The sequence below is a fragment of the Epinephelus fuscoguttatus genome, linkage group LG12, assembly GCF_011397635.1.
Source record: "Epinephelus fuscoguttatus linkage group LG12, E.fuscoguttatus.final_Chr_v1".
Lineage (NCBI taxonomy): Eukaryota > Metazoa > Chordata > Actinopteri > Perciformes > Serranidae > Epinephelus > Epinephelus fuscoguttatus.
In genome coordinates this window covers 23912461-23935448 of record NC_064763.1, presented here as the reverse complement: position 1 = coordinate 23935448, position 22988 = coordinate 23912461, and the positions used below count along the sequence as shown (strand labels likewise).

At 39.1% G+C, this 22988-nt stretch overlaps 1 protein-coding gene and 6 non-coding genes across 7 annotated transcripts; 1 reads left to right on the top strand and 6 right to left on the bottom strand.

Moving 5' to 3' along the window:
- Positions 1-4619: 4619 nt before the first annotated feature.
- trnav-aac (transfer RNA valine (anticodon AAC)) lies at positions 4620-4692 on the bottom strand. The gene has a single exon. It is a non-coding gene; the product is annotated as a tRNA-Val (tRNA).
- Positions 4693-5749: 1057 nt separating this feature from the next.
- Positions 5750-5822, bottom strand: trnav-cac (transfer RNA valine (anticodon CAC)). Its single transcript has one exon. It is a non-coding gene; the product is annotated as a tRNA-Val (tRNA).
- Positions 5823-6644: 822 nt separating this feature from the next.
- trnad-guc (transfer RNA aspartic acid (anticodon GUC)) lies at positions 6645-6716 on the bottom strand. The gene has a single exon. It is a non-coding gene; the product is annotated as a tRNA-Asp (tRNA).
- Positions 6717-11326: 4610 nt separating this feature from the next.
- On the bottom strand, positions 11327-11398 carry trnad-guc (transfer RNA aspartic acid (anticodon GUC)). Its single transcript has one exon. It is a non-coding gene; the product is annotated as a tRNA-Asp (tRNA).
- A 1799-nt stretch (positions 11399-13197) lies between these two features.
- Positions 13198-13270, bottom strand: trnav-cac (transfer RNA valine (anticodon CAC)). Its single transcript has one exon. It is a non-coding gene; the product is annotated as a tRNA-Val (tRNA).
- A 368-nt stretch (positions 13271-13638) lies between these two features.
- trnav-aac (transfer RNA valine (anticodon AAC)) lies at positions 13639-13711 on the bottom strand. Its single transcript has one exon. It is a non-coding gene; the product is annotated as a tRNA-Val (tRNA).
- A 658-nt stretch (positions 13712-14369) lies between these two features.
- On the top strand, positions 14370-22313 carry ube2g1a (ubiquitin-conjugating enzyme E2G 1a (UBC7 homolog, yeast)). Its single transcript, XM_049592599.1, has 6 exons — positions 14370-14562; positions 16870-16972; positions 17134-17231; positions 18270-18448; positions 18775-18894; positions 20962-22313. The coding sequence occupies exons 1-5, from the start codon at positions 14517-14519 to the stop codon at positions 18859-18861; spliced, it is 513 nt and encodes a 170-aa protein (XP_049448556.1). The 5' UTR covers positions 14370-14516; the 3' UTR covers positions 18862-18894; positions 20962-22313.
- Positions 22314-22988: the final 675 nt, after the last annotated feature.

Genomic DNA, 22988 nt, shown 5'->3' with positions numbered 1-22988 from the left:
TGCGCTTGTTTCACTCCCATCTGTAACACAAGACAAATGAATGATGTGATACATGTGGTTTGATGCTGTTCATGTGGTTTACATTGTTGTACACAACATTGTTGTACAGCAACTTGTGCACACGGAGCCACAAGCCCCTGTGTGCACAGTTGACAGCCCATTGATTTGGTAACACACAGATAGACAGAGAAATCATCTTTTTGCAATACTTCACTTATAATTATCTTTAGCATGATTACAGTGCCAAGAATTCATTATGGGATGTGAAATGGGCTGGGACAAACATGTTAGCCATATTTTATTTGATAATGAAACTAACCTTCAGACCATGTTTTTTAAAGTTGTTACGCACAGACTTGACCAGATGAGGCACATCAAATATTATTGGAATTGTCTTCCTATCCACTGATATACAATGTGCCACATCTGTGCTGTCAGCGATGTTCAGGCTGGCTCCTAACAGCTTTAATGTTTTAATATTGGAGGAGGATTGGTCACAGACCACAGAAATGACCTGTTGTAAGAGACACATAGTGTACATGTTAATACAACCTCCATTACATTTAAGTGAAGTGTTCACACAATATGTTGTACTCCTCTAATTGGATTTTATTCAGACTTACTATGAAACCAATCGTGCAGGCGCTTCACAGCCTCTGACAGTATTTTTGCTGTCTCCTCCGCAGGTAAAGTGGTTTTCGCCAGGAAGTATCCTATCGCCTGCAGTGAACAGATGGAAGTGGATGCAGATATGACCCCTTTAAGAGAACTAAACTGTATTCTGTATCTGTAGTGTTCAGTTGCTTTAAGCAGTATAGAATGAAACTAATGAACATTAAGTCACTTGCTTCCACTTTGAGGCTACTCCTCGAGCCATTAACACCATTGCCTGGTTAGCCACTTCACCTTTCGCTGTGAGCCCATCTACCCTGTCCAGTACTGGATTGTAGTCCAGGTGTTTTTTTATTGCCATCTCGTCAAACACTAAAGACACAGCTAGCTCTGAGGCTTCATTGTTTTTGCTAGCTGTGCCATCTGGTCAAGGATAGGATTAAGAAAACCTGGCTGTTAAACAAAGGAGCAGTAGCCTGTTAGTGGAATAGATTGAAATATTAAAAACATCTGAAAGGAGGTCATTGCAGTGTGGACAAATTGTCATATATTTGTAATAACACAACAGAATGCAGAATGTCTGATATTACAATATGTTACTTAACTATATTATGAACTGCTGACACATCACTCTAGGTCTATAATTATGTCATGATCCATGAGATTCTGAAACTACTCTTACATGGAAATGGCCCACATTGTTGTTTATGAATTTCTTCAGGGTTGACGGGGACGGAAGAATGAAATGCCTCCTCAGTGTCCTGTATGCATTGGGGCTGTGGTGATATATTTTGAACACCCAGCTGTTTAAGGCAGGGGGGGAATTTTCTTCCCCTCTGTTTCTGTTTGCAAGTTTGTAATTGGTGCTTAACAAACTCTGCAGTTTCAGGTGGGAGGTCTTTCATGGCATCGGATAGTTTTTGTTTTGCCTTTTGCACTGTCAGCCTTGAGAGAATAAATAAATGTTTTGTTTTTAAAAGGAGGCAACTTAACACCCAAAACAACCAATACACACACAAAGTAGTAGTTTCTTTCTGCTCGCCTTTCCCCTGCAAAGCTGTAAACTCAACTTTCTCCTCCCCTCTCGCTCTCTCTTGAGTTGCATCTCAAGCTGCAATCTTATCTCCCTTTCCTTTTTCAGTTGTTCTTCAAGCTGTCCCTGTTGTCAAGAAATGTTCATTAAAATCCACCTTACAGGTTAGTCTTAATTCTAGTGATATATAAATTGTCGTATTTATTTGTAACTATCATCAGCAGCAATTGCAAATGGACTTAGTTATTACAACCACCTTACCTCAACTACTACTTTGTAATGTTCTTCCTCTTCAGCTCTGCTTGCATTCGCTGTTATGTCCTCTCCTTAAAAATGACATGCCTTTAGCATTGTAGCATTCTATTGTAGTATGCAGTGGTACATTTATTAAGTTGTCATTGGTATAATTAATTTGTTTTTTCTGTTTGTTTTTTGTTACAGGTGCTGCCAATATTGATCTGACCACTTTGGTCCTCAGGTCCCTGAAAGATGTTATTGGCTGAAGGGCTCTGCAATCCATTTATATGATGATGTGCAACTTAATAGGAAATGAGATATTTTATGAAAAGACCAAAATCTACAATGTATTTCTCCTTCTTACATGCATGGCCCATCTAGCCATCACTAGATTATAGCTCATATCCAGAAGTCATAGAACTCCATTGTCAAAAAAGGATTAAAACAAGTCACAGAGATACTTTGATCAGCATTTATTGTTGAGTTGAACATTTTTCCTGGACTTGAGAGCTCCTAAGGGTAAGAGAGGACAGGGAGCAGGAAGAATAATTGGAGTAGAAGAAATGCATTGTAGGTTTTGGTCCTTTCAGAGGCTCTGTTGACAAAAAATGAAATTCGGGCCGCCCTGATAGCTCACCTGGTAGAGCACATCCACTGAAGCGGAGTCCTTACTGCAGCTGGCCGGGTTTGAATCCGGCTTGGCCATAAGTGTAGCTTTACAGGTGGCTTACAGAAAAAGATGAAATTCAACTGGTCTCATCATTCCATTTAAAGTATCCATATATGAGCGGATAAGTATTGGTATGCAAGTGTTTAACTGTCACCTGTTTTGTGCTGTTCAACTATAGGGAGGGGCAATACCTACCAATGTTTTCAATTCTGTCTAGCACACGTCTACCACCAGTTTTTGGAGGAGGATTAGGGCAGTTAATTTGTGTGGGTGTAGCATTGTCCGTCAGACGTTTTCTCGATTGCTGCAAAATATATTCTCATTAGGATCTCTTGTGTTATTAAATTAGTAAATTAAAAGGCTGTATTGTACGGCTGTACCATTTGGACAATCATGCTAGGGTCAAAGTGGGCTTCACACACTCCATAACCCCCTTTTCTGAGGGCATCTTGGGAGAGGTGGATGGACAGGTCTGCTCTCCTTATGTTGACAAGCCATCTCTTTCTCCTGAGTAGTTAGATAAGATGATATAGTAATGAGAAGTTTTAGTCTTTCCAAATGTCTCTGGTCTTACTTTGCTCATCACCTGTATGCATGTGTATTTTTCATTATTAAAGACTGTAAATGCTTTACATATTTGAAACTGAAATAAGTGCACATTTATTGACAAAATGCTTAATACACCCCATAAGCTACCCCCTTCTTGACCACTCCAAATATCCAGCAATGCCTATAACTGAAGATCAGAGTCCTGCGTCTTTTCTTAATGTCTCCAGAATCTGAGCTGTTTCTGCCCATCGAGCTTGACCACTTTTTTCCTTAAAATCATTTCAGAGTTATTTAATTTTATGCGAGATGGGTGCTCCGGCTTCTGATCCAGATACTGTATTTTCTACTGTTGTGTGTTTTACATGTTCATTGTGTAACATCTGCTGTCATTTTGGCCAGGTCTGGAAAATACAGCTGTGGAAAAAAGATAAGAGACCACTGCAAAACGATCAGTTTCTCTGGTTTTACTACTTACAAGTACCTGTTTGAGTAAAATGAATATTTTTTAAGGCAAACAAAGAAATAGTCACAATACACCGTATTTCACTGGTAACTAGCATAAACTAGCTAGAAGGGCAGTGCAAATGCAAAACGACACCAACTAATATTAATAACTATTTTATACCTACCTGTCTGCATCCTTTGGAAAAGAAAAGACTGATAGATTGTCCCTGTTATTGCAGCCTATTGCTGCACAGAGTTTAGGCATTTTTTAACAGTTCTCCTTATTCTTGTCTACTGACTACTGCTTGTTCCTGCCAAAACAACACAAGACTACAGTACAACATTAATATTTGCGCCTTATTTTTTATTTTGCCGCTATTTTTATCTGCTACTGTACCTTACTGTATATCAACCCAGTACAAGATCGTAGGATCAGTCTGATAATATCCGTTTTCTCCTCCAACAACAGTTCAATAATAATGACATTAATAGTATTGATAAGAAAATAAACACCTTTTATTTCAGTTTCAAGTGTCAGTTAGTTTTGGAAAACGTCACCAGCTCTGCAGTTAAGAGTGAAACTGCACTGATTTCAACACCAGAGAGGAGACATCTGTTGCCAGATCTCGCGAGAGTGTGTTGCTGAGACAGAGACAGGTCTTGAACAAAGTAAATTTTCTCCTGATTTGTCCGTCTGAAATTTGCCATTTTGGTGTCGGAATGTTCTGAAGATATGTGGCTTGTGATAAATGGGTCCAATATTTGCTTCCGTGAGTATGGGGCGAAAGAATCGGCCATAATCTGTAATCACGTTCATTTCTCCCATTAAAGTCAATGGACTCAGGACCTGCTGTTGGTCTCCTAAAGGGGCGTGGTGGTCGCAAACCCCACGTGACACTGATACAGGAAACTGACTCGCAGTGGACCGTCTTGGGTTTATCCACCGTCTTTGATTTCTCTACACCACCACCAACCGACGGTTAGCCAACTTCAATCACAAAACGCATTAATGTTTTACGAAGCTTATTCCAGTGATATCCTCTTTGTAACATGTGAATAACATAAACTAATACTTGTTTCCGCCCGGTTTCGAACCGGGGACCTTTCGCGTGTTAGGCGAACGTGATAACCACTACACTACGGAAACTCCGTGGCAATGTGGCGTTCAGGGACAAACAGTAAACTGGGGTCGGCAACCTTGACCACCACGGGAACCATTACACATGTACATACAGTGATCAGCCTAAACAACAGGCCATAAAACTGAAAAGCGTCGCTTAACAGCTCAAACAGCTGTGCAGAAATGTTTTTCTACCGACGAACTTTTCATTATCAAAATTAAGGCACATTTCAAACACTTATGTATAACACTGAGCACACACTGAACAAGCTCTTTCCCAATGGTCAACAGGTCACAACAGGCCATAAAACTGGAAAGCATTGTATAACGTTCAAAATACAAAATTAGTTTGTTAGTTAGTAGCAGTGTGTTGAAAGCAGAGTTTTGCAAGCTGCCAATTACTTTACACTGGAGCCACTAAATCGAATTTATTGCAAAAAGTACAGACTTGTTTACAGGTCACACACAAACCAAAACCACTCAAAGGACAGTGCACTAGTCTTGAAAAAAGTACTGTTAACTTTACACGTGTACATACAGTGGTCAGCGTTAACGTCAAAAACACTGGCAACTGAAGTGAATAACACTGATAATATATCATTTAAGTGAAAGAATTTAACATGCAACACACTGAACATACCGGAGATACCGCTAGTCTATCGATTTCTGATTCCTGCATCATATGATCTTTGCGTTTGGCAGAGTTTAACCACAAGCAACCAAACAGCCACTGTGCCTGTTGTGACCTTGACCCCTGCCACTTAGTTTCAACCCTCCACCTGTGCCTCCCCCCAGGAGGAGTCACTGAGCCAGCTCACAGTGGAGAAGACTGTGAAAGACAGAGAGATCACAAGTCTTCACAAGGTTCTGCAGCGCTGCAGCATGGTGCCAAACACCAGCAGCGCACATAAACTACCCATGAAGGCAGCATTTAGAGACGCATCAGAAGTAACAGTTCTCAAAATCACCACTATTGGGCAGTTAGTCAACTTGAATGACGAAACGTCAGAAAACGCCTTTATGTTTAATAAAGTTGGTTGGTGATGTGATGTGTTGTGACGTATGAGTGATGAAAATAAGCCACTGTTTCCGCCCGGTTTCGAACCGGGGACCTTTCGCGTGTGAGGCGAACGTGATAACCACTACACTACGGAAACTCTGTATTCATGCTGCGTTCAGGGACAAACAGTAACAGTAAATTGGGAAGTAACGTTTACTATCATAAGAGCCATTTTTGGCCCAAAAAATGCAAGAAACTGTGTGGAACCGCAATCCATATTTGTTCCTCATAGTGATGGCAACACAGCCTATTTAATCTACATTTCTACCAACATTATTCTGCAAATATCAGGAAAAGGTGCCAGGTCGTAGTCATATGACGCACATAGTTGATCAGATGTTAAAACTGTTAAAAAAAAACTTAAAGAGAGCAACTCATGCTCACAAATATTGACCACAATGTTCCCCTTTAATGCTTTAGGGACTGCTTTGCTGCCTTCAAGGTCTTGTACACTGGGGCTCAGGAGCACCTCTTGTGTGACTGCAGGAGGATCTCAGAGTCTACCGTGAAAATGGAAGCACAAACAAATCATTTCGTGTAAATTGTTGTTCAGTGTAAATGTTTCATTTCATTTTCATGTTTCAAATTCTTGTTATTTTAGGCGTGATTATTTCAGTCAGTTGTAAGCAAGAGGAAAAGCAAATACACAATGAACTATAATATGATGATGATTTTTACTTTTAAGCTTCTAAGAGGTGAAAATAATGGATCACTGCATCACAAGCTCAAACGAGTTGGTGATGTAACAGTACACATCATCACCACAGACTGGTTAGCCAAATTGAATCACGAAACTTTAGAAAACGTGTGTATGTTTTATTAAATGTTTGTCTGTCTGGGGACGAGATATATATGTTGTTGTTTTTTCAGGACAACCATGTGTGAAATAGAAGCATTGTGAAGATAACCTCTAAAACTACTCCCCGTCGGGGAATCGAACCCCGGTCTTCCGCGTGACAGGCGGAGATACTGTCCACTATACTAACGAGGAGAGATACAGAAGATCACGTGATGCCGGAAGCAGAAACTACTTGCTAGCTACTAGTTGCTAGCTAACAATGAGGCGAGCTAGTCGTTTACAAGTGAACATGTTCCCAGCTACGGTTCAGAGCCGGTAAGCTGTCACTGGGAGAGAGAGAACATAAAACAACACTACTGAAGCAAATTAAGTCATTAAACAGCTCATAAACAACTGAGAAGCACGAATTAAGTACTTGAAATGTTGAACCCCACTAACGTTTGATTCCTTAAAAAAGTGGCACGTGAAATTCACTGGTGAAATGTGAGACATACCTGAAATATAGCAGCCCACTGTTCAAACCACCACACGCAGTGACACAAGTCGAACTTGATGGTCATGTCTTTGTTGACCTTGTTTCTTGAGGCACTGTTGTTAGCCAGGTTTATCCACTGTCTTTGGCGAGATACCCAACTCAGCTCACTTCCTGATTCAGTGACGTCAGCGCCACGCCCCCGTAGGAGACTTGCGGCAGTTCTGAATGTATTGTCGTCAATGAGGAAAATGAACGTGATCACAAGTTATGGTCAATTCTTTCGCCCTGTAGTCACTAAAGTAAATATTGGGTTCGTTTTCCACAAGCCACACATCTTCCCAATATTCTGACACTAAAGCTGCATTTTTCGTCCGCACAGATCAAGAGAAAGTTAACTTTGTTTGAGCCCTGTCCGTCTCAGAAAACAAGTTCTCGCCAGATCTTGTGATCTTGATAAACAGGCGGTAAAATCAGTTAGCTTACAAACAGTTATTTACCGCTAGTAATAAATAAAAAATGCCCAAGGTTTGTGCAGCAATAGGCTGCAATAATAGGAAGAATGTATTTTCATTCCACCTGCTTCTCGATCCGCATACACAGACATCCACAGAGCCTCTGTTCAACATGGTGGGGAGGGGAGGGGGGAACAAGATGTAGACGTGTTTAGCCAGTGCTCCTCTCTGCGATTTGCAAAATCATTTTAATAGCGCATCTTTTCTGCTCATAAACTGTGAGAGTGAATATATATGCTTCCCTAAGAGCTATAACGAGCTGAGAAAGCAGATCCAAAATCGCGGATGGACAAGCTACCGGAACGAGAGCTAATGGTAATGCTAACAGCGGGTCAGCTGACGACTCTCCCATCCAGCCGGACGCACCTCCAGACAAGACTTATGATATGTGCAAGGCATTGTGTAAAGAGATGTCTGAATCAGTCCTGCGTTGCATTCATAAACGTTTTGATGCTTTTGAGACTAAGTTTCATGCGCTCGCAGGTCGAGCTACAAGCCCGTGTGGCTAGCCAGGAGCAGGCCGCTAACGACCTTGACACACGCATGCTAACGCTTGAGGCTAAATGCTCTGAGCTGGCGAAGCATAACACTCAGCTTCACCCTGAAGTGCAAGACCTGGAGGCCCGCTCTCGGAGACATAATATCAAAATCGTGGGAATACAAGAGGGTGATGAAGAGGGTAAGCCCACTGAATTCGTTTCCAGACTAATCCACAAACTGCTTGGTGTTGAACACTTCCCGTATCCAGTTAAGGTTGACCGGGCACACCGCTCCCTTCAGCCGAAGCCGGCCGCCGGCGCGAGACCGCGCACCATCCTGGCGCGTACCCACCGCTTTCAGGAGAAAGAATTAATCCTTCGCCGGTGCTCCGGCACCATGACATCAATGACAGAATCAATGTTTTTGAGGAGGCTGTAATCCAATGACAGCGTTAGTGCTTTAAAGAAACCATTATTCTCTCTCTCTCTCTTTTCTGCTATTTTCTAACTGGCTAATTGCTCCTCTGGTGGCTTTGTAAGCTATTCGTTCTTCTTCTCTTTTCTTTTCTTCTTGTTCTTCTTGTTCTTCTTCTTCTTATTATTATTGTTGTTGTTGTTGTTTTTATACATTTGGGGCTTATATTCAATGAGATTTCAGTTAGGCTATAATCAAAGACACACAAGATGGCTCAGATCTAAAAAGATTCCGATTATGTAAGCATATCTCCACGAATAACAATGAAAACATAATAACAGTCAAAGATTACTTACACAGATGGCTGGAATGGGCCTGGGAATCCAAGGAATCCAAGTGAATATAGACCATATTCACACCTGTCATCAAAATTGGAAATTGCTTTTGATTGGCCAGGAACTGAATCACCAACCGTTTCCTTAATTTCATTGGTTTAAAGGCAGTGGTCATGCAGCCATGGCATGATCAAAAAACTAATTGAAAACTTCAAAAAGGAGTTAGGCTAAGTAGTCCTGGTCGACTGATGATGGAAGATACGGACCTGCATAATCGATAGTATTACTCATACAACAACGACTAATGATATTATTTTAATCATTGTTATTATGATTTCTAATAATAGTGATCAATAACATTGGATAGACTAACGATTATGGCTTCTCACATTTAGGCTATTCTGCTAACACAGTGAGAAAAGGGAAAAGTTGTATTAAAATAAATACAAACAAACACTCCACAAATCACTCAACTTGTCCAAACAACAGAACAGATCACAGTGCAGCTGGTCAGGACCAGTAACTTTAGCGCCCCTAGTGGTAGGGACCACTGGTCCGTGCCAGAGACCAGCTGGTCCTGACCACAGGGATCTTCATAACAATAATAATAACAATATTAATCATAATAATTCTGATAAAGTGTATTTTATAGACAAAATATTATGATCTTTGACATTTATCCAGCTAACAGTGCTGCCTAAATGACTGGAAAGGGGAGAAAATACTAAAGTCACTTCACAGACCACAGGGACCACAGTGCAGCTGGTCAGGACCAGTAACTTTAGCGCCCCTAGTGGTAGGGACCACTGGTCCGTGCCAGAGACCAGCTGGTCCTGACCACTGATGAGCTGGTCGCGACCAGTGTCTCTAGCGCCCCTAGTGGTGGTGACCACTGGTCCGTGCCAGAGACCATGGTCCCTGGACAGACCACGGAATCGGCTACAACCCCTGCTGGGTGCCTTCCGAGATGTGATGCAGGCTCTGCGTGACGGAGGAGTGAAACACACCCTACGGTACCCAGCCAAGCTCTATGTTTATCCCCGGGATGGCGTGGTGCCCGCGATCTTCACGGACCCCGAAGAGGCAGCGCATTCCCTGGGAAGGAATAATCCACGCGAAGAGGAGTAAATCCACACATTAACACTCTTTACTCAACCCATGGTCGCACCGAGATGGGGCAACTATTTCTTCAAAGCAGCTGGATAGCACTGGGACCTCTCTGTGTACATTGTTTACATACAGCTGTCATTACAAAGACCCATTCAGACTGCTGCCATGTTCTCACAGCCTAAGGTGCTGATGCTGGTTATATTTAGCGGTATTATACAGTTTTTTGACATAATGATATTGGGGAATGAGATTTCAGTTAACTATAATAGTAAGACACACAAGATGGCTCAGATCCCTTTAAAAGATGAATGTAGGATGCTACGAATAACAATGAAAACATAATAACAGTAGGCTTACACAGATGGCTGGAATGGGCCTGGTATGTGGCTCAGACATAGACCATATTTACTTGTTTTTCTGTGTGATGTTTTTCAAATGCTGCCAGCCAATTCACAATGGTTAATGTGCTTTTGCTCAACTATGTCATCTTTTCCTTTACTCATGTATGCAGGGGTCCCAGGATAGAGTAACAGTAGGAGGCAAGGATGTCACAAGAGTTTCATGGAATGTCAAGGAGCTAGGTCATGTTGTTAAGAGGGACAAGGTTTTCCGACATCTTAAATCTTTATCTGCAGATGTGATATTCCTGCAACAACGACTAATGATATTAACTAGCAATGCATTGTTATTATGATTTCTAATAATAGTGATCAATAACATTGATAGACTAACGATTATGGCTTCTCACATTTAGGCTATTCTGCTAACACAAGAAAAATATTGTATTCAAATAAATACAAACAAACACTCCACAAATTCTAACTTGGCCAAACAAGGTACAATGGTCACAGTGCAGCTGGTCAGGAAGTAACTTTAGCCTTTAACTAGTGGTAAACCACTGGTCCGTGCCAGAGACCAGCTGGTCCTGACCACAAAAGGATCTTTGACTTGTTGCCAGATGCCACCAGCTTAATCATGATAATTTGATGATTTGTAATTTTATAGACAAAATCCTTATTTGGACAGAATGTTTGACATTTATCCAGCTAACAGTGCTGCCTAAATGACTGGAAAGGGAAAAATTTGATAAAGTCCACAGACCACAGGATATCAGTGCAGCTGGTGGAGGCCAACTCTGTAGTCAAATCCTCCTGGTCAGGGACCACTGGTCCGTGCCAGAGACCAGCTGGAAACCTGACATTTTAAGGAGTCAAAGTTTTGTTATTAAAAACTCTATTAGAATTCTGAACCAGGTCAGAAAAGCCTTGAGTTTGCCAGCGACCTCTGTACATACACCCATCTGCTTCAACCATTCCTTTATACCTTCGAGATCAGACAGAGTTTTCCATGCCTGGAGGGAGAGGGGTCTTACCTCTATCAAGCATTTGTATGTGGGTGGACGTTTTGCTTCTTTTGAGGAATGTTATGTCTGTTTTTCTTGAAAAACTACAGCCAATAAATAAATAAATAAGACAACTCCCCGTCGGGGAATCGAACCCCGGTCTTCCGCGTGACAGGCGGAGATACTGTCCACTATACTAACGAGGAAGGATTCTAATGGCAGGTACATTATGGTCTCTGGGACTATTAATTAATTTCCTTTAACCTTCCTAAACATTTACGGTCCGACTGTAGATGACCCATTCAGGTTTACTGACTTGTTGCCAGATGCCACCAGTGCTAATATGATGCTGGTTATATTTAGCGGTATTATACAGTTTTTGACAGATGATGTACGAAACATAGTGATAAACAATTTGATTAAGTAATTGCTGTAGTGGATATCTGCTGAATATGGAGGCCAACTCTGTAGTCAAATCCTCCTTGTCAGAATATGTTGTTTTTGTATGTGGAAACCTGACATGTTTAAGGAGTCAAAGTTTTTCTGTGTGATGTTTTTCAGAATGCTGCCAGCCAATTCACAATGGTTAATGTGCTTTTGCTCAACTATGTCATCACCCATCTGCTTCCTTTACTCATGTATGCAGGGAGTCCCAGGATAGAGTTTTCCATGCCTGGAGGCAAGGAGACAAGAGTCTTCATGGAATGTCAAGCATTTGTATGTGGGTGGACGGTTTTCCGACATCTTAAATCTTTATCTGCAGATGTGATATTCTGTTTTTCATTGAGTAACTGAGCAATGCAAATAAATAAATAAGACAATCCCAGATATATCAGTCGTCTTCCGCGTGACAGGCGGAGATACTGTCCACTATACTAACGAGGAAGGCTACAATGAATGTCACGTGATGCCGGAAATAGAAACTACCAGCTAGCTCCTAGCTAACAATAGGGTGGGTTAATTGTTAATAACTAAGTCTGTTCCCAACTATGGTTCAGAGCCAGTAAGCTGTCACTGGGAGCTTGTCAAAGCCACCAGACTCCACTGACCAAACACTAATTTTAGCACAGTGAACACCAGCTCTAATATGATCAGTTGTTTTTGAATTGTTACCTAGATCCTTATTTGGACAGAATGTCCTTACGTCCACCTCCAAACATTACATCAGTGCTGGTCCTAAACAATTTGATTAAGTCCAGGAACGTAGTGGATATCTGCTGAATATGGAGGCCAACTCTGTAGTCAAATCCTCCTTGTCAGCCTTGTTGTTCTGTAAAATAGAGAAACCTGACATTTTAAGGAGTCAAAGTTTTGTTATTACTATACTAACGAGGACCAGGTCAGAAAAGCCTTGATGCCAGCACTCTGTACAAACAGCAAACTGGGATCAGCAGTCTTTCCTATTTTAAGAGCCATTTTGGCTTGTATGGAACCGCAACAGCTATTTGTTCCTCATAGGCAAGCATTTGTTTCTGGGTGGACGTTTCACCTCTCATCTTTGAGGAATGTTATGTTGTTATCTTGAAACAAAATAAATAAATAAATAAGGCACAACAGGTCAAGACTCAGGTCTTCCGTCTACATCAGGCGGAGAAGGACACTATACTAACGAGGAAGGCTACAATGAATGTCACGTGATGCCGGAAATAGAAACTACCAGATGGTTTGAAAGAGTCGTGAGTGGGTTAATTGTTAATAACATAATTAACAGAGGTGAGCCAGTAAGCTGATCACCCACCAACAATGTCAGTCTTGTGATCCACTGACCAAACACTTCACAGTGAACACAGAGCCTGCTGGTCTGATCAGTTGTTTTGTTACATACTTGTTTTTGTCTTTCGTGACCTCAACGACTCGTGAAACTAGCAAATGATACGTGACGACCATATGTAACGGTTCACACCCACATAAGGTTTAAAGCCTGTAACTCTGTACCAATCAGTTAGTGGAGAAGCTTTTTGGATGGTGTATTCATACTTGTACGCAGAAATGATCCCGAAAACATTGTTTCCGCCCGGTTTCGAACCGGGGACCTTTCGCGTGTGAGGCGAACGTGATAACCACTACACTACGGAAACGATATATCACCGGGGCGTTCACGGACAATATGAAAACTGATTTTTTGTCGTAAGGAGTATGTTTTTTCTTTATATAATACAGCCTCTCTCAGGTTAATATCTGCATGTGAACATCTCATTTCTGTCTCAGTTTTAGCAGTTGGCTTTTGCAAAAGGTAGTCTTACGGAACTTTGCACTGCCGATGGTCAGCAAGTCAGCATCAATGGAAGCTCGCTGTTGAAGTTTTAAAACCCACTTCCACTCCCTGGTTTTTTGGTTTAACGTGACGGACCTTCTGCGTAAACGCGGAAACGAGGTGGAGGTACGTATGGAGAGGATGTAGACGGTGGTTTGTTCAATTCAGTAATTCTTTGCAAAAAGCTAAATATGTTTCCGCCCGGTTTCGAACCGGGGACCTTTCGCGTGTTAGGCGAACGTGATAACCACTACACTACGGAAACTCTGTATGAATGCTGCTTTCAAGGACATACAGGAAGATTCATTCATGGCTAGAGCCACATGTAGTGATTAATTCAGAATAATTAATCATTAATGGACCTATCATGCTGGTTTTCAATGCAGCTGTTTGTGGTCTGTGCCCATAATGTCGTTTCTTCATGTAATTATTGCACTAGAATAAAAAGAGTTATTGCATTAGAATCAATGCAACAATTGTGCAATAATTGCACAAGTACACGTGAATATTGGATGTTACTATTGTACTAAAATAAATTCATTATTGCATTAGAATAAATATGATTATTACAGCAGTATGAATATTTTTTGCACGAGTACACATGTGATTATAGTATGAATGTAACTATTGTCCTGAAATAAATTTAATTATTGCACTAGAATAAATGTAATTATTACACTGGTATGAGTGTAATTATTGTAATTAAAATAAAAGTACGTAAAATTTGTACTGCTATGAATGTGATAGTCGCACTGGAATAAATATAATTTAAGTGACTCTTACTGTAAACAGTGCAGTTTTTCTGTAGAGATACAGGATTAATGCTCAGGACCTGATCGCCGCCGAAGCAGAAGGTGGCGGTGTTGCAGCGAATACGCTGGATGACAACCGCCGTTAAAACTCCAACGAAGAAGAATCGGCAGTAGCAGGAGAAGGCGACGACGAAGAAGAATGACGAGAATGCTAAACGGAAAATAGAAGGAGACGAAGTACTGCTCGGTGAACGTTAAATTAACGCCGTTACCTCAAAATATTACCATTGAACTTAGCTGCATTGCATTGGCTAAACTATGACAGAGCCTCAGTCAGCGCTGTTACTCAGGAGACAGCTTGCAGGTAATTAAACCACCTTGGTGTTACCAGACGCTGCCTGCCTTCAGTAACGATAACGTTACCGATAGCTGTGATTCAAACGATTGTGGTTGCGCTAACAGTTTTCTTGAACCTTCCACACTAACGTTTCTGTCCCATGGTAAAGGAACAGCGTTGAGGTTATAACAGTGGATTAAGATGATCGAAACGCCTTCAGCGTGTTGAGTGTCGCATAATGATTTCAGTTCAAAGCCGCTGTCAGAAGTCCCAACCGACTTTCTAGCGTCGGGCAAGCTAACAGCAGTTGGGCTAACGTTAGCCTCTAGCTGACTCGATGTGTTTACATGTATTACCACCGACATAACAAGCGGTGTTTTGCATTTTTTGACATTTTGTTGACTAGTTATGCCATCAACATGATATTAGTTGCTGTATCCATGCATAAATCCACGTAACGTTCCTCTAGTTGACCCAGATTCCCTTGCTAACTAACGTTAATATCGAATTGTTAACGGCCAACTCGCTAACGTTAGATCTGTATGCTAAAGTTAGCTGCTGTCACTGTTGTTAGCGTCACCGCAAAAAGCTAACAAGCTAATGTTAATCTCGCATTAGCTGTTTTGAAAGAGGCAGTCCTGAGTTATTTATTTATTTATTTATTTATTTATTTTGGCTATTTTTATGTAAACATTATTCCAAAAGTAGTTGAGTCAGATTATGGTCAATATGTTTTAATTTTTAAAAAAAAATCATTTCAGGGACATTTTTGAGATCATTTGTAGGTTTCCAGATTATCTCCTCATAGTGATGGATTATTGACCTGAACCTGAATATTTTCGAGTGGGAGTTGGGTGACATTAGGTGAATAACTTTATGTCAGATATCTTAAGTTGAAACATCCTGTTTTTTATAGCTGGGGCTGTTCAATGGACAAATGTATGTTCTTTGTTGCAGACATATATATCATAATTAAATCTAAAGTTTAAAAAGGCATTGAAGTTAAGTCTGTAACCAACGCACTGGTACTTATGAGACAGGGGTGTCCAGACTATTTTGAATAGGGGCCAGATTATATAATGTGAAAAGACCTGGGGGTCAGCTCTTTCTCACATCATATGGGTTATTGAAAACAAATACAAACAATACAAATGACACAAGTGCAACTGTTAAATCTTGATGTGAACAAGTACTCAAGTATTCTTTGCTTTGGGAATGTCCGCTACCTAGCACGAAATATGTGCCGTTAGGTAACCATATGTTTGCTTTATTGCCAGCTGTCTATAAAAGCACATTAGTTCCACCTGTGTAGTTCCTACTGCAAGTCTACAAACTGTATGACTGTCTGGCCATTGTGTGGTGAATGATAAAAATGCAAAGCAATCATGCTTGATCGACCACTATTGTGTTAATTGTATAGTATATTTCGAAGGACAAGCCAAAGGCCATTTAAATCTCAGTTGGCCCCCAGGCCAGGCTTTGACATACTTGTTGTAAGATATCAAATTCATAGTGTGAGACTTCACTTGTTTCTGGAACTTGGCAGTAAATGAGCATGCAAAAATGTAGAGTACCAATTAGTTTGCCTAGAATGAATTCCCTTATTATTCCCTAGAATGAATTTATGTGTTAAGGTAGGAGTTGCAAAGTGAAGTAAATATTTTGAAAATGAATGTGTGAATCAGAGAGTGAGTATGGGATGCCTTTTAACTATTGCACATGATTCACACTGGACACAGAAGCGCCGTAAAGCACGCGGCCACCTTCCTTTAAGTGCCCATGTTAACCAACTAGGCTGTTCACACTAGGTGGCGCCATGGCAGCTTGTGATCTGCAGCGATAGTTTTGGGGCTTGGACGAGCCACGAGCAAATCTGGATAGGTCTGATAATCTATTATGAACAGTATAAAGGATATATATATAATATACATGATCTGTTTCTGACAGATTAAACAGTATGAGTCCTATGCTTACTTATTCCACAGATTTGTCAGTTTGTGTCTAACAAAGAGACGAGCAGATACACACAAGCAGACATGTGATTAAAAAAGAGCAAAGGAGCAGAATCACTTGCTGCCTGGCACAGAGAAATGTGTGCTCATGTAACAATTGGCATATTGGGGTACTTCCACGTCCATATCAAACATGATGGTGTGTGTGTTTGGCAGCATGGCGCTGATTCAACCCCCAAGCAAGGCCTCCTGAAGGCATGGATTGTGTGTGCTCAGCAGTCTTAAGAATAAAACATCAGTCTAGTAAACATACTTTTGGTATGATGATATGTGTCAATGGTGATTTGACTTTGTTTTTTGGTATTCCTGTATTTATATTTAGAGATGAACAAAAACCCAGTGGAAGGATTCTCAGCAGGCCTGATTGAGGATAATGATCTCTACAGATGGGAAGTCCTCATCATTGGCCCTCCAGACACACTGTAGTAAGTCTATCACTGTCTAACACATGAGATGTATTCGGAGAGGTGTGTTCTTATGTTGTGTCTAAAAAAAAACTCTCCTTGCATTTATTGCTTTAGATGTTCTGAAACAAAATTCAGCTGCTGTATTTATTTTTGTTCTCTTTGATCTGTTTTATTCACAGTGAAGGTGGTGTGTTTAAAGCTCATCTGACATTTCCCAAAGACTACCCACTCAGGCCACCTAAAATGAAATTTATCACAGATATTTGGCACCCTAATGGTAAGTACAGGTGCAGCACACTGTGTATAATATTTGTTTTATTGTAGTAAGACGTTTTAGGAGGAGTTTCTCTCTCAAAGATGTAAGCATATCCTAGAGTCCCATATTTGAAATGTTGAGGAGTTTCCTTTTTGTGGTGTGTGGAAATATCAAAGAATGTTTACAGAAATTCATTAAATATAAGTTCAACATAAAGCTCAATCCTGCAGTGACTGCAGTAGTTCATAGTCTTAAACTGCCTTTTTTAAATTATCATTCAGAGGAATACTTTTTCACAACACGCTCAGTGAGAACAGAGGACGGAAGCTTACAAACTTAAAAAAGGGAAATAAACAAGAAAGGTATAAAAAGTGATGCAGAAATAAGTAAGGGGACAATGCAAACGGAAAACAGTATAGAAACAGTAAGTGAATAAATAAATACATTTAAAAAATAAATTAAAATGGAAAAAAATAATTTTAAAAAATAAATAAAAAGGAAAAATAAATAGAAAAGTAAATAAATAGGTAAATTATTACAAAGATAAATAAAGAGGCAAATTCAATCTAATACCAAACTTATCTCACATTTTATCAATTAATTAAAGGCTTCTATTATTTTTAAAATTGTTTTGGCTAATATAATGGCTTGTTAATTAATTTATTTATTGAGTCATTAATTTGTTTTTATTTTGGCATTGACCGTCCTCCATAAATAAGAGTCCACTGTGCAGTTATAACAGGCTAATAAATAAGGTTTTAATTTTTAAGTACAATTGCAATTGATGTCCAAAAAATAAACTGAAATGCACCATGGTCACTTTGGAAAAACACTGAGGAACATAGGATTTGATATATTTAATCACTATTCCTCATAACATGTTAAATGCATTCAAACATTTTTAATATAGTTTTTTAAAGTTAATTCACATGTCGAATTCAAATTAAAAAGAAAAAACATCAAATTAAATCAGGATTGAAGCATTGAAGGTTGTAAGAATAGTGAAAGCATTTTCTGCCTCATAAATTGTATTCTACATGTTTTTGTTTTTTCTTTCAGTTGACAAGAATGGAGACGTATGTATTTCTATTTTGCACGAGCCCGGAGAGGACAAGTATGGCTATGAGAAACCAGAGGAGCGTTGGCTGCCTATCCACACAGTGGAAACCATCATGATTAGTGTTATCTCTATGCTGGCAGACCCAAATGGTGACTCACCAGCCAATGTGGATGCTGCAGTAAGTTTACTTTTTTTTTTTTTTTTTTTTTTTAAAGTAGATTAAAAATGGTATCTGAATAAAATGAATGTGCTTTTATTTTCTAAACAAGATATCTAGTGGTCATCTCAGACCACAACAGTCTATGAAATGCAAGAATTACCTGGTTAATGTTTTAGACAGCATTAAAAAGTACATGTCTGACAAAATCTATGACCAATACATGAATTTATTATTAATTATAATTTTGTACACGTATAGATAATATGACCAACTGAAAAGAGAGACATGCAGTATATTACAAAGATATGAAAATTAATTGTCTTTATCTTATTTCCTCTCTGCAGAAAGAGTGGAGGGAGGACAGACACGGCGCATTTAAGAGGAAAGTTGCACGTTGTGTACGAAAAAGCCAAGAGACTGCGTTTGAGTGATATTTAGCAAGGATCTAGCTTCATGTTTTCAGGGCAAGTATCCTTCACTTTAACCCTTTTAATATCTTTGAATCACAACTAATTTCAGTTGTTCACAAATACCTGCATGTAACAAAATGTAATCTGTACTGAGTTGCCAGTTTATTAGGTACAGGTTTGAACTAACTGGAACATTTCAACTAAAACTGCATAACATACTAATCTTTGATGTTTGATTTTTTTTCTTTCATTAGTAATAGGGGTGTAACGGTACACAAAAATCACGGTTTGGTACGCACCTCGGTACACAAGTCACGGTTCGTTTTTTTGTTTTTTTTCTCCAGTACAGTAATGAAAAAAATAGATAACTATTAAATATCTTTTACTTATTGGTAACCTTATTAAAACATACCACCACAGCAGTTAACTCTTTTTACACAATTTTTGAATGAAACAAATATATATATAAAATCCTGCTTTTTCACATTGTTTGAATGAAAATAGAAATATAAAAGTGAAAAATAAAATCCTGCTGTTTTTTTAACACATTTTTTGAATGAAAAATATAAATATAAATTTCAGCTTAAACAGTTTTACTCAATTAAAATAAAAAGTATCGTGCAGCTGGTCAGCTTTAAAGCCTGCTCAGATTCAGTTTTACTAGGAACTTACTTAGCTTTCCCACTTTGTTAAAGTGCAGTAAACAAAACATGCTTATATCTAAAGTGCAGCTTAAACAGTTTTACTCAGCTCCAATGGCGTTGGTTATTTCTTTGGTCAGGGAAATGCTCTTTCTTTTAAAACGACGACGATATCGTAGTTTGCACCAGATGGCTCTTTCTAGTCGTGCCGGTTAACGTTCAAACTGGATGCATTAGCATGTTAGACGTGTTTCCAAGTGCATACCCGACCACTGTTCTGCAGTGTCAGCACACTGCTTTTGTCTTGTCAACTTGTTTATTTCCATCTTCGTATTTTACCCTGAAACCAAAGTGTTCCCAAATGGAGGACTTAAGGTTTGCGGGTGGGTCTTCAGGTTCGTCAGGCTCACTTGCCATGTTGTCAAAATGCAAGAATGCGCTGCACAAAGTGAAAGCGGAGATTTACGGTTGGACTCGGTCCGTCACTCAATTATGCCCGTCGGGGAACTAGATATTTTAAATGGTTTGGCTCGCAAAAACGGAATTAAAATAAAATAAAATAATATCCTGCACCCAATAATTCGATACAGGGTCGTGCCGAACCGAAAGTCGCGTACCAAACGGTTCGACACAAATACATGTACCGTTACGGCCCTAATTAGCAAGAGTAAGTTAGGTGATAATTCACTTGATTGGAGCATAAGTAGGGAGGATGAAAAATGACTGATATAAATAAATAAATAAATAAATAAATAAATACAGGATTAAATGTATGAAAAATTCAGAAATAAATATGGTAAAAAAAAAAAAAAGGTGCAAATAAATGCTGAAATAAATACAGATAAAAATAAATGTTGTACGAAATTGTAGAAATAAATTAAAATATGCATTTATGTCTTTTATTATTAGATTTCAATCAGTCATGCATTTATTTCTATTTTATTTTTTATTTATACATTATTTATTTATCCCCATACCTATTTATTTTTTTTATTTTTACATTTGTATATTTATATTTTTATTTATGTATTTATTTTATAAATTTTGTTTACATTTATTTATTAATTTCTATGTTCATTCAGACATTTATTTATTTCCTTATTTATTTATACTTTTATTTATTTCTGTATTAATTTATGTATCCCTAAATTCATTTATTTATACACATATTTATTAATTGACATTTAAGCCATTTTGTCCGTTTCGATGAAATGGTTTGTATCAGTTGAAATAATCGTCTTACACCTTTTCATCTGACTCATTGTGCAACTCAACAAGTGTCAAGCTGTCTACACTACAACTATCAATGAGCTGCCTATAGACTTAACATCCTAACTTTGACTAGCACACACATCTACTTGGCGTAACATACCACTGATTTTTTTATCATTCAATATTTGTTTCTCATGTTGACTTTAGAACTCGCTGCTTCCTAACACATCTCTTTTTTGTTGTTTCTTGTGTGCTTCTCTCCCCACAGGTCTCCAATTGAAAAATCAACATGGCACTGTTTCCTGCACTCTTCCACCCTGTCGCCAGGCTCGTCCTCCTTAATTTTGGCAGGAACAGACTGGCTACTATAGGCTGCAATAGAACATAACAGTGACTACCAAGGCTGACAGAAAACCGCCAAGCAAGTGCCAACTCAAAAAAAACAACAAAAAAAAACAACAACCCAGAAGATGATAAAACATTTTTCAAGTCTATGAACTGCTTCAACATTCAGGAAGATATTGTAAAGACATGTATATAGCACAGACTAAACCGGATAATATATAAGCTCCCTCTCCATCCATCAAAACACTTAGACCAAATGAATAGCTCTGGCCCAGATAGTTTTATTTTTGTTCATTTTCCCTCTCTCAGCTCCAGCATGCATTAGTTCTCTTTAGAGTGTTTGAGTCTTAAATAGAAAGAGAATTGTGACACTGTTGGACAAATACACCTGCGGAGAGCTCGATTGATTCAAGCAGGAGATGAGTGACGTGACTGGTGAAGGGAACGCCGACATATTAGAATACACAACATCATGTACCCGAATGATTTGGTTTTTCTTTATCCATCGAGAGTCTTACCATCCTTCTCAGTTCACTTCATTTTCTTGCATGCTAAATTTTCTTTATCTTTTTTCAAAAGTGCCTCCTAATAAAATGCTTGGCCACTTCACCCTGCATTGAACAAGTGTTAAAAAATGTTGGGAAAAAAAAGATGGAGAAATTGTGTACCACTTACGTATGACTTTATTTAAAAGCCAGTACACAGGGAATCTGTATAATGGTAACAATTTGGTGTAGCAATAACTCCCCCTAGTATGAAGTGTTAATTTTTGATATCCTGATACAATTTGAGGTCGTCTTCTCCAGTATTCTGTTCTTTTAGCAGCCTCTCTTTTCCTCGTCTGTGTTGTCCTCGGTAGGAATTGTTATGCATGCTTTGTTGTAATTTTTTTTTTTTGTTGGTTTTTTTTTTTTTTTGCTGAATGTTTCTGAGGTTTTGTTTGCAAATGTTTGAGTGTTTGTGTGTACAGTATGTGTGCCCCTTTTGTTTTGTCGCTCCCCCCCCCCCGATCCACAATCTCACGATTATTCTGCTCACTGAACTATTGCAGTTTTGCCTAATGTACAAAGACAAAATACTGATGTATATTTTTCATGTTATGAAACCTGTCACCTGTAGTGAGTTCTTCTAAAATATGACTTTTTTTCAATAATTAATTGTGTATTTAATTCAGGTGCGTTTTTTTTGGACACAGCATTAATTACATATTGCTCATGACACACAACAGAAACCTTTACACAAAGTGTTTTCATTGGAAAAATATTAATTTATAGATTGCCTAATCATTTTTTTACCTGGTTTATTTTTCAGTATTTCAAACAAATGATGACAAACATAGAAAAAAAAGATCAACAGTCATAAGAAACTTTCTCAAAGTAATGACTTAGTATCCCAAAATAATGAGAAACATTGTCTACATTTGCACAAGTCTGGTTTTTTAGCTCATGCAAACAACTTTGTGATGATAAGCCCAGGTCAAAATATTGTGTTTCTCATGTTTAAGTCATTAATTTTTGCAAGTAGGGATATCAACAGTTGATCAGTTAACTGCCAGGAATATTTTTGACTGGTTACACATGTTGGTTCATTTTGCTACTTTTCAATTTACTGCACTGGGCACCACCCGGGCCTGGTAGGAGCTAACATAAGCTAGCGTCGCCATTCATTCAGCAGTTACTACTTGTAATGCTGTCCCAACCCAACAGAGTCACCATAAAAACTGTACCCACTCTCCAATCCCCTCACGCAGCAATTAAGAGCACATTGCCTGGGTTTTGAGCAGGAAACCCCCTTCAGCATTTGTAACTACTTATAGCTCTGTTAGTGCCGTCAGCAGCGTCAGTGCAGCTAAAGGTGCTAACATTGGTAACAGTGCTGAAGGGGGTTTGTAGCTAAAAATGAAGCTGCTTGCTCCCTGTGGAGACCTGGGAGGAGACGAGGGTGGCCACA